The sequence below is a fragment of the Melopsittacus undulatus genome, chromosome 6, assembly GCF_012275295.1.
Source record: "Melopsittacus undulatus isolate bMelUnd1 chromosome 6, bMelUnd1.mat.Z, whole genome shotgun sequence".
Classification (NCBI taxonomy): Eukaryota; Metazoa; Chordata; class Aves; order Psittaciformes; family Psittaculidae; genus Melopsittacus; species Melopsittacus undulatus.
The window spans coordinates 62,565,487-62,580,354 of NC_047532.1; the positions used below are offsets into that span (position 1 = coordinate 62,565,487).

Here is a 14,868-nt window from a genome sequence, read left to right on the forward strand (position 1 = left end):
TTTATGAGAGCTACTTACGGACACAGCCTGGATCAGGCACCCAGCCATTCCTGGTGCATTCAGCTGTGCTGCTGCCGGTCAATGTTTTAAAATGATATCCAGGATTACACTGTATTGTGATTATATCACCTTCTTTGTAGTTGTCTCCTTGAGGTCTAAAGTCCCCATTTGGAATTCTTGGGGGAGAGCATGTAATTTCTAAATAAAAAGAGAAAAAATGGTTGCTAATTTGAAGCACATGTTTGCACTTACTGCATAAGTTCTTATTTGCATAGTATATTGACCATAACTGCATAAAATTGTTAAAAAGATGTTTCTTAGGGCAAAAAAAAAAAGTTTACATTTCTCTCCCACTCTTAAAACATACAGTGCTATAAGAAGAGAGTGACAGCTGTTACTGATGTCATACTAATTAGAAGATGAAAACTTAACTGCAAAGAGAACGATTCAAGCAAGAAATAGAAGTAATCAAACTGAATTTGACTCATCTTTTCAAGGAGGTCATTCCACAGCTGGAGCTCAAAATGATCTGTGCTGGGCTCACTCACAGGTCTTCAGGGCTGGTTAATGAACACTGTCCCAAAAGAGGGCAGGTTCATTGACAGGTTGTAAATGGAGAAATAACTGTACTTCTAAATTAGGAACTGATCCTTCAAAGGGTGTGTGATTAAGATTAGGGTCTTGCACTGACACTGGAAGTATTTTGACAACTAAAAAAGTATGGGAATGCTATTGTAAAAAGCCCATGGTATTTTTATACTTGGAGAAGGCAAGAAAGCATGCTATTTATAAACCAGAGCTTCAAAAATACCACTAACACACTCAGGGCTGGGAAGGAATGACTACAAAGTAACTACAGGTTGGTCTTGCTGTGGAGTGAAGGTGAGTGAATTAGCTGTATGCATGTACTGCTGAATCATGTAGGTTAAGCAATAAGTCCTGTAGGATCCAGAACCACTGTTTGAATACGCCCCAAGTATCTTTGCCCAGTGTATCAGTGCCTAGGAGAATGTTTTATTTGGCACTTCCCAAGAGCAGCACGTTGCTAAATTGGAGGCAATGCATATTAATTAATATAATTGCTAATCTTGATGCAGAAAGGTCAAGAACTGAGTGGGCACTATGACTACTTTATATTTCTAAAGGAGCCTTTCTGGAAGAGGTCCCAGGAAGGTGGGTGGCACACAACAGCCTACAACATTGCCCTGTTGCCAGTATATTTTTTCCCAGTTTCAAGCGTTTGGCAGTTCCTTGAAGAGAATTCAAACCACAATTGATTTCCACCAAATTTACATCAAATTATTTCAACTGGGACATAACATCTCTCTTTGTGGGATTTGGAGAGAGATTTTAATATAGTCTTTAAGTTCTGTAGTTGAATGAAACTAGAGAAAGATCCATAAGCCAGAGGGATGATGCCCAACAGGACTAGCCTCAGAAATTCTGGATTTGTCATCTTAAATAAGTGCTCGAAGACATTTGGGAGTTAGAAAGCAAGAGGGAGTTTGAGCTCTGTAAATATATTAGTTTGTAGAGATTCGCAGACTATTTCTGATGGGAAGTTTCAACCCCATGGATAACGTGGTTGTGCAACTGCAGTTCTGATGACATTAAACAAATTGCTATCTTCAGTGATGGACAGTGGCAGGATTCATGCATACCGTGCTACTTTGGTCTCCATTTATACATCAGTTCGCGTCCATGGTTCTTCATTATATTGTACACATTCTTCACATAATGACTGTGTAGAAAGTTTTCAGCTTTATGTACAATCTAGCACTACAATTTCAATGTAATTTTTAGCTTATGTGCTTATGGTCATCAATGGAGTACTTATTTTCTGAAATTGGGCTGCTTCACGTTCGCTTGAACTCCTATAGAAATGGCCATGTCAGCTTCAGCATATTCCTTCTACAACACTATCTTACTATTTCTGAACAACCCTGGAAAGGCAGTTTATAAACTTAAGTCAGGATTTTAATTTGAAAGATACTTTGAAGGATACTTTTTTAATTTCCTGTCATTTCTGAGAGGTTGCACCATACACTAACAATTTCTCACTGAAGCTCCATCAGTGAAATAGGGATAATTTCTGAATCGTTCTTTGGTTACAACTAGTTGATCAGAACTGGTAGTCTGGAAATGTAAAGAATGGATATAATAACTAGCAGCCAGGTGCTCAATCTGCTCACACTACAGTAAGACTCATCAGAACACTCAGATAAAATGTGGAGGACAATTCAGTAGGTCAAACAAATGTCCATTTGTTCATACAGGGTGAGATGCTGAGTGCTGATTCAGAAGTACATCATCAAGCTAAGACTATTATTTTTCCACGATGTGGTTTAAGCCCAGCTGGTAACTCAGCACCATGCAGCTGCTTGCTTATAGCCCCCTGGCCAACTTCCTCCCTCTGGGTGGGATAGGGAGGAGAACTGAAAGAATGTAAACCCCATGGGTTGAGATAAGAACAGTCTAATACATAAAGTATAATACAAAAGTAGTATGACTAATAATAATGATAAGGGAAATAACATAGGGAGAGGATACAAAACTAAAAGGGGAAAGGAAAAAACCCTTAGTAAACAGCAGTGATGCATAATACAACTGCTCATCACCTGCTGACTGATACCCAGATCAACCCAAGTAGGAATTTATCCTTCTGGGCATGATATGCTGTGGTACGGAATATCCCTTTGTCTACTTTGAGTTAGGTGTCCTGTCTTGGCTTCTTCCAGTCTTCTTGTGCCCCTCCTCACTGGCTGAGCATGAAAGACTGAAAAGTCTTTGATCAGAGTAAATGCTACTTAGTATCACCTAAAACATCAGTGTGTTATCAGCACTGTTCTCAGACTAAAGCCAAAACACAGCACTGCATCAGCTAATAGAAGGAGAAAAATTACTGTTATAGCTGAAACCAGGACACCTGATTTTATTCATACTGCTGCAACTCATATGGTATCGAACAACAATTCTTTAACTAGTCCTCCAACATACAGCACAGCCTGGTACACTGATTTTTACCAGTTTTGTTCATGTTACACACACTTTAAAAACATTGAGACGGTATATGAAGACAATAGGACTTCAAAACCCACACCACTACTCTGAGAAGTTGGTTTCAAGTGTTAATTTTCCCATGCCACTAAAGATTTCAGATTCCCTCTGCAGTCTGAAATTCTCTGGTATTAACACCTATTTTTTTTTTCTGTTTGCTTAATTATTCTTTTTAGTGTCTGTTTTTTCCACTCCTTGGATAAAACATTTTCATCATGTTTTGTAGAAGGCAAAGAGATTCAGCTTTTTCCTTCTTATTTTTCCAATTTTTTCCTGTATTCTTCCGACTAATTCCAAGTCATATAAAAAAAGAATAGAATAACAACAGCTACTAATGCTGCATGAAGTATTTTAACATCTGTCTCATTTATGTAGTATACTGGCGCAATTGTTGCTTTGTGGACCTATTTAACTACACATAAGTAAAAAAAAGACTGAATTAACTGGTTTTGCTACTGCTTTCCATGGAAAACTCTTATCTACTTGTTAGGTCTCTTTAGCACTTAATCCTTAAAAATTTTCATGGGATATTGGTCAGATGTGGATGGTTTTCTTTTCTTATGAATAAATTAAATTTTGTCATTACTAATCTCTGAAATTACTTCCAAACACAGAAAATGTGCCAAATAAATAACTTTAGGTAAGGTATACCAGTGCAATAGGGGGTTGGATTCCATCCTGATGCTGTACATCGTGCATCTGCTCTTTCACCGTATCTGTATCCTTTATCACAGGCAAACCGTAGCTGTTCAGTTTCCTTGTAAGACGCCTTTGGAGACCGTACATATCCATGCAGAATTTTTGGCACATCACAGATAATTTCTGAAGTTGAGAAAGACAGTATCCATATATTCTTGTTTGGTTTTATTTAATAAGAATAAATCCCTACAGGAATAAAATTTAGGGTTTATTTTTGTTTTTTTTTTCTTTTTTTCATTTAACTTCAAAAAACATTTGCCTTTGGAAACTGTTTGAATCTTATTTGAAAACCCTTCAGTGACCTGACTGTGAGTGCCACGTAGAAAGTGTGGCGCAGCACAGCATCAATAGCAAATTGGGTTGTGAACCAGATTTCAAGGCTTTGCTTTGGATTTTAATGGATCTCAGAATCACTATATAAGGCAGGGGACATTCTGAACTAAGTAACTAGGCTGCTGAAATTTAGGAATTTCACTTTTTCAGATCATTTCATTTTCATGTGATTTCCAGCAAACCTAAAGCTCTCTCATAGCCAGTTGATGACTGATTAAATCATGGCATTAACACGAAAAACAGAATTAAACTATATTCTGCAAAAGTTACTAGCAATTGTGTTTATTCCCACTTTATGCTATTCAAATTCTAATAAATGGCAGTTTCAAAGCAGCAAAATGAAGCACTGAAAGTGTGAGCAAACCATACATGTATCTGACATCCTGACAGATCATAGAATCATAGAATAGTTAGGATTGGAAAGGACCTCAAGATCACCTAGTTCCAACCCCTCTGCCATGGGCAGGGACACCCCACACTAAACCATATCACCCAAGGCTTCATCCAACCTGGTCTTGAACACTGCCAGGGATGGAGCATTCATATGTACTCTGTTCTTCTAAACACACACTTCCCAATTAGATAATTTAACATATAAATAGTCTAAGAAACTTGATGGACTGAATATTTAAGTCTTTGTTACCATTAGCTTCCTAGGATTCATTCTTAAATATTGACAATCCAACCTCACACAACCTAGAGTCTAGAGAAGTGCTTGAGGAGGAGGGAGGATCTTATTTACATGTGTTAATTCCTGCCTGTGGCGGGGCAGGCAGAAGTAAAGATGATGAAGTAATTGGCACCCAGTGACAAGATGAGAAGCAGCAGGCAGAAATTACAGTACAGGAAATGCTACTTAAATGTAAGAAAAAAGAGTTTTACTCAACAGTGGTCAAACATTGGAATGGGTTACCCAAGAGAGGCTGCGGAGTCTCCATCCTTGGACATGTTTAGAAGTTGACTGGACATGGTCTTGAGCAACTTGCCCTAGCTAATTGCTCTGAGGGACCTTCAGGGGTCCTTCCAACCTGCCGTATTCTGTGATATTGTGGTTCCATAAAAACTAAACATGACTTAACCTTCTAACTTCCCAAAAGGAAGGAAAACAAAATCTGTCATGATTTCTTTGTATTTTATATGGGTGAATGAAAACCATACTCACTTTTTAAACTTGGTTCACATAGATTCAAATTGTTTGTAATTACTTTGGTTAAATCAACACTGAAGTGATTGACTCTTATGTAGACATACCAAACCTATTTTCAAAGAACCTGCAGCCTGGCAAAACATACAGCTTGTAGTGAAAATGTGGAACAAACAGAGGGTCCGCTATGAATATATTAGTATCCAATATTCTCTAATTTCTCTTTCTTATCCTACTTCTACTGCACATATGCAATGGAGATTGTTTACAGCCAAGCAAGGCTTACTTGCTGTAAAATAAAGTGAAAGCTTTGTAGTTTCCCTTATAGTAACTAATCCTTACAAATCTGTGAGAACAAAGCTTCTTAATTACAGATAATAAATAGTGTCTTATTTACCTTGGCACTGAGGCACATCACTATTCCATTTTCCATTAGAAGAGCAAATGATTTCTTTAGATCCAACAAGCCTGTATTTTGCATTACACTCAAATTTTACAACCTGGCCAAAGGAAAATTCTTGGCCGACCTCAAATGCACCAGTTGTAATTATTCTTCCATTTTCTGGTGCTTGTGCAGGTAAACACTTCGCCACTGGAAAATAAAACAAAAGGAAAAAAGCCCAGCCATTTTGAGGCCTATTCTATAAAATAAATTGTCAGACAAAAAAGTTAAAATACAGAAAACTCACTGTAATTTCCTTACACATTTTAGAAATATACACTCTTGTTATGTATTCAGATACTATTTGCAACAGATATAGTACAAAACTCAAAGGAAAAGACAGACTAACATAGGAGGAAGCTTGCAGACTGGATCTCATCAATCCTCTTCTCTGCCCTTGAAGGTTAAAGACAGAGCACCCAATGAACTAGGTGACTTCCTAAGGTTTTATGCAATCTAAATTATTCTATGAGCCTATGAATTCTATGGATGTTTAGATAAGCCTTGACTGACATTTAGGGTTATTAAACTTTGTCAAAATAGGTTAATTTAACAGAACAATCATATTACCAAAACAATTATATATTATCAGAACATTATATTACCAAAGTAAATAAATACAATATCAGCCATGAACTTAGACCTCTTATTATCTCCTAATTTTGTAACTGCAGAAAAAGGAAGAATTAACATGTCATTATATATTTCTTATTAAGGGGGAAATGTCTACCAAATCTCATTCTTAAATGTTCACATGGATATCACTGAGCAAGTGGCTGTTTTTTGTCTACCACAGCTTCCACTTTGTGGCAGCATATGCCATTTTATAAGTTTATGAGCCTTTTCTGTGAGCTCACATTTTATCTTCTACTTTCCTCACAATTAGGACATTATACAAACTCCTCAATAATGAAAGAAAAATCTTATGAGGACTTTGAAATTGCTGTTTTTTGGTGACACATGACAAAAAATGTTGGAAATCATTGTTCTGCACCATGCAGAGAGAGACCTGCATGCCTAAAACTGAGGAGATTCAAAATCCAGCAAACTAAATGTGGAGTATCTGAGACCAAGGAAATGCTAAAACACAGACTATCAGTTCTTACTTACCGGAGTTCTTCCATGGTATACTAATAGGGAGAACTTACAGTAAAATCCTAATGGCTAGGATATTTGCAGAGGTGGAGGAGAAACCTAGCTGAAAACACACATCCTTTCACATACATCCAAAATGCCTCATCCCCATTGTCTTTTGTAGCCATATTCTGCAGGCACCTACTCCATCAGGGCCTTTAGGTGAGGCAGAGCTTTAAGGCAGTCTGGGGTGACAAGAGTCTATTTTGTGAATACTTTTCAATAAAAGCTTGAGTGGTTATTGGACTAAAATGGCTGAGCAGTAATTGTTTCATTGCTGTACAACTTGAATTTAAACATATGTGAATTAATACTAGTAGAGAGATCACAGACTAATTCTAGACAGTATTAGATAGATAAAAAGACAGCATGCTAAAGAATTAAATGTCGAACTTCATTTACCTTCACAGTGAGGAATGTCATTGCTCCATCCATCTGCCTGACACTCACGGTAATTTCTCTGGCTGAGCATCCAGTACCTCACCGAATAAAAAGTAAACAGTGCTAAAATACAGTCTCATTATGTGACAGCAACAGCAGTGCTGCTGGTTTTGAAGCAAACAATGTAGGCTTCATATGCTCTAGCACAGATTAACCAAAACTGAGAAGTTTTTCAGCTGGCATCTTCCCTGTTTTCTTTATTTTAATTGCTTATGGCAAAAAAGTAATAATAAAATAATCTGGAAGTAGGAAGTAATCAGTAAGATGGCTTCTTCATTACAGAGATAGCAAACTTTGGCTACAGAACAAATAACCTAGGGATAATTTACATGATCAGTGGCAAGCAGAGTAAAATTCCTGTTGTTTGTGGTCTAGTACGACTGAAAGCCATGTGATAACATCAAAATAGGACTTAATCCAAACCATATGTATTTCATGCTTTGATAAGCTAGTACCATCTTAGGTTTGAGGGCAACATGTCCACAATGCTGTGGCTTCTGCCTTGTCTGAACTGTAGCTAGAGGAAGCACTGTTAGCAGAAAGGTCAGTGAAGAACGGGCTGAAATTATGGGATTAAGGAGACTATTGATTTTGGAATTTTTTGTGTTGAATTCTGACTAGATTCCAGAAATGCAAAGACTACAACAGCAAGGTTAAACTTCCATAGCTGGTTTACATTTCAAGAATTAAAAATCCAGTCCCGGGCATCCTTAACAAAGCACAGTGCATTTGCCTTACTGCAGTTTTCATTGGAGAAGAGAGGAAGAGAGAATTTCTTCCAAGCAGTCAGTGCTTAGAAGACACTAGTGAGTCTACAGAAATGTCTTCCTTCAAATATGTTTTACAAAGCATTCTTCTTCAAAATAAAAAGAAATATAAAATTAAATCATTTAAGCAGGACTGATAAGTTGTCGTTCTAAATATGAGACTAACACCTTTGCTAACATAACTGCATCATGACTGCCTACTGAAAGCACTGCTACCAGCACACAAAGCTTCATTTCCATCTGAACTGGCTGGCTGGTGCAGACATGAGGCAGCCTTATGGAGAGATCATTATTTTTGTTTTCTACTCAGACAGCCATGATTTCAAGTTAGCTACAGCCTTAGATACTTTAGACATTGGATGACAACTTCAGGTGCATGAGGTCAGTTACTCCAATAGCACCAGACACGAGAACGAGTTTTATTTAGCATTGCCATAATTGCAGAAATTTACAAAAATAACCAAGCATTAATATTAAGTTGCAGCTGCATTACAGACAACAATCCTATAACTGACACTATAATTAACATCTTACGTTAACTCCCATATATTAAGTTAAATAAGTATTACCCATCATTACATCTGTACTCCACTCTGGCACCAAACACAAATTCACTTCCACTGGTAAGTTCAAAGGAACCAAACTCAATATCTCCAGGATGTCCACAGGGCTTATCTGGCAAAAAAACAAAACCAAACCAAAACCAACAACAATGACAACAAGCAGCAAACAGAAGCAGCAGCAGAAAAAAAATACTTACACCATATGTAGGAATGTGGAAGTGTGAAATACAGCACTTTCCTAGTAATTACTGTTGAGTACCAGCCTTTCAAACATCAAGGAAGAGGTGTTTGCATAGATTCTAACCCTGCTCCAGTGTGATTCAGAGAAAATAGACAACCTCATGATCAATGTTGCTGTCTAGTGTGATTTATCCTGAAAGGGGAACATGATCACTTAATCTGTGGCACACCATCCCTTTTCTCCTTCAACCTGCACCTTGCCAGTGTCAGTATCTATTCACTCAGTGGCGGTATTTACTAAAAAGTATTACTAAAAGCAACCCCAAACTTCGTATAATTTGAAAGATCCTTGTTCAATGACTGGTTATACAATTACATGTAATACTGAGAAGAACTAAAAGAAATTAAGTAACGACTTCATGAATTTATTTTTACTCATAATTTGTATCTGCCTCTATTTGAATGACACCTGGTACTTAAATTTATATTATCAACCCAAACACTATGTTCTACTAGTACACATTTTGTATACCAGATATGCAAGAAAAAAACCTCATATGTCTAAAACTTCTTTGTGTGTAAAACTAACATCACAGGAAAGAAGTATCTGCTGACTAACAATAATAAACTTTTCTTCACTAGTGAATTCTGTATGAGGGTCTGAGATACTTTGAAACTTTCTACACAGTACATTAGAGGTAATAAATAGCAGCTATCTTACTAATGATGAATTTTTTCTTCACAGATTAAAACGAAGGGGAAAAAAAAAGTAAGTTCAAGAAATTATATTTTTCATAGAACTACTTGAATAAACTGGAAAGAAGACAATGCTGGCTCTTGCATTCAGAAGCTAGGTGAGTGCTTTATTCTGCTTAGACTGTAAATTTCATCTTCATTAGACCTTTTCAGAAATTTTGGAAGCAAGCTCCTAATAACTTCATAACCCAACCTAATGACAACATAAATCTTTAAAGAAAGAAAATTATAATCCTTTGATCTGGAGAAAAGGAATTTCCAAAAATGTTTCCTCATGCATACATACTTTTTTAGACGATATTTTAAAGGATGCTGAAATAAGTTAGTTACAGCCAAGGATACAATGGCAATTTCACATTGACATCACTGGCAACAAATGTGAAATGTCAAGTCAAATGGTTGTATGCATTTTGCATAAATACTGACTTCTGCATTCTGTCGCTGGGGGGAGTTGCTTCCATTCTCCATCACCACACTCAAATTCAATTCGTCCAAGTTTTATATATCCAGGTCGACATCTGTATGTTACTTTAGTACCATGTGGATAGGGAGGTTTGTCCCATCTTTCAGTAGGCACTTCTTTAATCCTCCTAGGTGGAGGTTCATTGCAAGCTAAAAATTGTAAAAAAAAACATTGGTGACTGAAGCACATGCTACAAACACCAAATTAATTTTACAATAGAACATGTAGCAAGAAATCCTGGGGATATTTGTGATCAAATGAGCATGTTTTCTACTTAATCTCACAAAACAAGAAACTGTCAAGAAGCCATATATTGTAGGAATACGAAGACACATTTAGAAGGCCGTAAGAATAGTCAAGCAAGTACCAAGAAACCACATGGGAAAGTCATAACTCAAAAAACAGATTTTCATTACAAAGACCAAGATGAGATTACTACCCTGGTTCTAACCACAGACATCCTTTACACTTCCATCTGCAGGAGTCCCTCTGCCTGTCCTTCAATTGCCACAGGGAACAATTCTGTGCACTCCGTAGATTCCTTTCAAGCTTCTATTTTCTTCTGCAGCCACCACTATCCTTACTGACATTAAGTCCACGGATCATTTGATCAAGCTCTGCCAAAGACCCCTTCAGCTTTACATGCCTCAGCTTTCTTTCTAAGCTGAGACCACCTGATATTCCAAAACTTATTTCCTCCTGTCCATGAATTACTTAATGCACGATGTGATTAATTTTGGGTATTCACTTTGACAATTTAATCTGTGGAGTTACTTAATGCATGATGTGATTAAATCTGGGTATTCACTTTGACTTTCATTAGCTTCAAAACATTTTGACTCAGTTTGGGAGGGGGATGTTGTTGTCTGATATTTCTCATTAGTCCAATACTATACAGTCCTTCTCCAAAAGCTCTTTCCTGGGACTTCTTCAGGGTCCATGAAATGTACAGCCAAACCCATATGAGTTACAAGAAATAAGCCTGAATTAATTTTATTAAGAAGTTCCTCAACATCTTGAGAATGAGAAAAAACAAACTAAGGGGGAAAGAAACAAATGTTGGGAAGCTGTTAATGAAAGACTAAATGATCTTTGGTAAGAAACATTATTTTATTGTTTTGTTTATAACAGTTGACCTAATTTCAGTGACTAACTGTGCTTGAGTGACTGAACTGCACTTATTTTAAAGACTGAAAATTTATACAGAATAATAGTCTGGACAGTAGCGAATCAGATGCTGTGAAATTTGTTTTAAATCTGAACATGAAAGACAAGAATTGATCAATGTCTGAACCTAGGACAATCAAGAATAAATGAAAGAACCTCTGAGAAATGCAGCCCTGGAAAAGAAATGAAACCACTATATAGAAAATAAGTATCAACCAGGGAAAGATATTTCTTAGTGAGTAAATTCATTACCCAGTAGAGAGCTGGCACAAAGTCATCTCACCAGTTTGGTTGTAAAGCCAGAGTTTGAGAAAGCTGCAACACCCTCACTGAAGCTTTCCTATGGATTGTTCGGATGCTGCCTCAAAGTGGAACTACAGAAAACTAATTTAGGATCTTTCCTCATGCAAGGGATGTGGAGTTATGGCCTGCTGACCTAAACTGTGGAAATCACAACCAGATTAAGGAGCTGTAATTCCCAATACAATGTGAGCAGATTAAATAGTTATTCTTCCGCATCGAAGTGTGGATGTGGATTATACTTTAGTTGTGCAAAAACATTACATTGAACACTCACTGTTGTTATTTCAGTTAGTGAAACACCTACCAAATTAGAGGCACAGTTTTAGAAAATTATTTAAAGATCAAGAAAAAAAGCTGCAGAATTTTAAGTGTTCTGCAGTTACGGCCTTTTGTTAATTGTGAAATCAAATAACTTTATAATGTCTGTCTTAAGTAGCCAGAAGAAGTAGACAAGCTTTGATGATACTGCTGAGGTGTTAAAGAAAAAGTATGCACACATTCATGTTCTTTCCAACTACTTTACGCTCCCTGTAAGAATCACATTCAAGTAAAAATTATTGCTCCTGTCCACTACAGGGTACTGCTATTACTATCAAAAAAGGCAGTAGGGTGTTCTGCCTTAGCAAGGTTAACACTCGCTCACCGTCTAACAACGTTTCTGCAAAATGCAGGAATGAGTGAACTGAACAGGACTACTACTCCAGCTAGTTCTGCCTTTCAAGTGTGTTAAAAATGGTTAGTTTACTTAAAAACAACAAAAAACTAACAAAAAACCCAAACAAGCAAACAAAAAAAAAAAACAAAACCAAAGTTTTTTTTTAATAGCGTGAAAGGAAATTTTTAAATTCTACATATTTTCCACCAGAACTCGTTACAATTAGTGCTTTCAGTTTGTAAGCTGAGAAAGCATGCTCTTATGTGATTTTAAAATGAAGCTATTTAGTACAAGGAGTGCTTCTCTGCTCTATTCTTCACTTCTGAGTTTTATCATATTTTCATTATCTGTTCTGCAGAATGGTGCCTTCTAACTCCTTTTTCACCTAGGAAAAAAAAGGTGTGAAAAATAATCACCTTAGTCTCTTCATCATTACTAAGACATGCCTCTTTCTGGGTTTTATTTCTCACATTGTTCCTTACCACTCCTGCCCTGGTGTCAAACCATGCCACCATCAGATGTTACAGTGTGTACATGCATTTCTGACTACAGCTAATTACTCTGTTTTTAGAGCAGTTTCTAAGTAGCTTGAAAAGGAAAATCTAATGACAGGATGTACTTCTAAGCTGTATTAATTACATCACACACTTTGCCATGTGCACTCACCAAAACTGGGAGGGTTGTATTTTTATATTAGAAAGCGTGCACCAAACGCATACCTTCAAATCCTTTTGTGAGAGACCAGGAATTAATCATTTACTATTAATATGTGACTTGAACCCACTTAGAAATAGCTATAGCTAAAGCTGCTTTCTGGTAGCTGGTAGCAACTTCCATCAAGCACAAACTATGAATTCAGGTAGAAGTATTTTTCAACTCTTGTGCAAAAACCCAGCTCTTGAACAACTCACGTAGACATTCAACATAACACTTGAACTAAGAACCCTGGTAATACTTGTCTTGGATAAATCAAATATTGCTACATTCACATTCCTTTGCAATCTCTCTGATCTAAAGGAAGCACTGTGAAAAGAAAGTGCAAATTCAGGCAAAATTTTATTTCAAATTTCAGGACTTTTCCGTACTTTTTTTCCAAAGAAATTAGACTTCATTAGCTGCTTTGGAACAATATTTATTATAAGTATACATAAAAAACGTGATACATTTCAGTAATGTCCTGGTTTTTCAATTTTTCAAAGTAAAATCAATCAGACTGTGTTGATTAATAAGGTCTTCATCAACCTCACCTAAAATTAAAACCAACCTGAACCAAGTAAAGACACACTAGCTCAAAACCACAAAACATCCTTCCCCCAACAGGATATGTACAGAAACCCAGATAGAAAGCAAAAAAAAAAAAAAAAAAGAATAATTTCTAAACATATATTAAACAATACGAGCACAGCATCAAGAAAAAATAAATTGAACTGAGAAGCAGAAAATGCCAGAGGCCTCTGAAAAGGATCCCAGAATACTAGCTGCCTCTATAAACATCAACCAAAGCATACCTGTATACGTATATCTATCTCATTTAATGGATTCAAACCAGTCTATCAGCCAACAGATATTTTGTAAGCTTTTCAGTCAATTTTGTAATTATACCTCTTTCTCAGATGATTTTACATTTTCTTCCAGGCAGAAAGAAATGCTTATTTACTGAATATTTTCTGTTTTGATCTACCAGCTCTTTACAGGGTTTAGATGTTAAAATTAAGGAGCATAATTAGTAACAAATGAGTTGTCTTCTTCAGTTTATAAGGATTGCAACCATTAAAAAGTTGTGCAATAGATTAATAACAGCAGTAGTTATAAAAAAAAAAGGTGAAATAACACCTATTGCAGGATACCAAGTACTAAAGGTGCTAAGTACTGTCAGAAAATCTCAATTATTGTAGTCAGCAGTTCATTAAATAGCTACAATGCAAACATTTTATTTACATAGTTACCATCTTCACATACACTTTAAGAAAGGGTTTAGTTTTATTCTCCCACATTAAAGCTTACCTCTTTCTGCAGTACAATATACCCAGCATAAAACCAGAGCTGTACAGCCCAGGAATGACATCCTAGAGATTCAGAAACTCAAACAGATTCAGTATAGGAGCCTACTTTTTTGATTACTTTGTGTTATTTCCAATCATTTTCCTCACTAACTGTTCCAGGGACTGACCTTGTAGAGCATTTATACTCCAGTTTCAGCAGTCACTTCCTGTAATCCTCTTGCAACACACAAACATTTCTCTTTTTTTCCCCTCCCTCTCCAAACTTTGCAAATGAACAAATAAACAAATGCTCAAAACCCAGTTTTGGGTGACACAGTCCTTCCCTCTGCTCTGCTTGGTTTGACATCTTTCCTCATTTTTTTTTTCCAGATTAATCCACTCCATCCTTAGAAGAGCTCATTTCTCTTGGTATCCCAAAAAAGCTGCACAAATAAAATATTTTGTGATTTCTTGTCTTACATGCTTAGTTGAAACCCAGAAATTTACATTAAATGTGTGTAAAAATTAACTTTATTATATGCACATCATTTAAGATCTGTGTTGAAAGCACTTGAAATAAAAAGCAGGCAGCAAAAATCCACAGTGACTTACCAACCCCTGCTTCTTGTATAAGAGCAATGGAAATGTACTTGATCAAATACTTGATAAAATAAACTTAGGTGATGTTGAAGCACTTGTTTCAGTATCACATGAGAAATTATGAGATGGAGAAGATGTGAATGAATTGCAAGATTTCATTCGTAATGGAATATCCAAACAAA

At 36.4% G+C, this 14,868-nt stretch overlaps 1 protein-coding gene across 1 annotated transcript in view; it reads right to left on the reverse strand.

Annotated features, from left to right (window-relative positions):
- Positions 1 to 14,243, reverse strand: part of LOC101870692 (complement factor H) — a 33,054-nt gene extending 18,811 nt beyond the window's left edge. Inside the window, exons 1-7 of the mRNA XM_005140965.3 lie at positions 14,109 to 14,243; positions 9,943 to 10,128; positions 8,587 to 8,692; positions 7,212 to 7,288; positions 5,631 to 5,825; positions 3,709 to 3,879; positions 19 to 198 (exon numbers count right to left, since the gene is read on the reverse strand). Of these exons, the coding sequence (XP_005141022.2) occupies positions 19 to 198; positions 3,709 to 3,879; positions 5,631 to 5,825; positions 7,212 to 7,288; positions 8,587 to 8,692; positions 9,943 to 10,128; positions 14,109 to 14,169 (976 nt within the window). The 5' untranslated portion in view covers positions 14,170 to 14,243. The remainder of the gene's footprint in view (positions 1 to 18; positions 199 to 3,708; positions 3,880 to 5,630; positions 5,826 to 7,211; positions 7,289 to 8,586; positions 8,693 to 9,942; positions 10,129 to 14,108) is intronic.
- Positions 14,244 to 14,868: the final 625 nt, after the last annotated feature.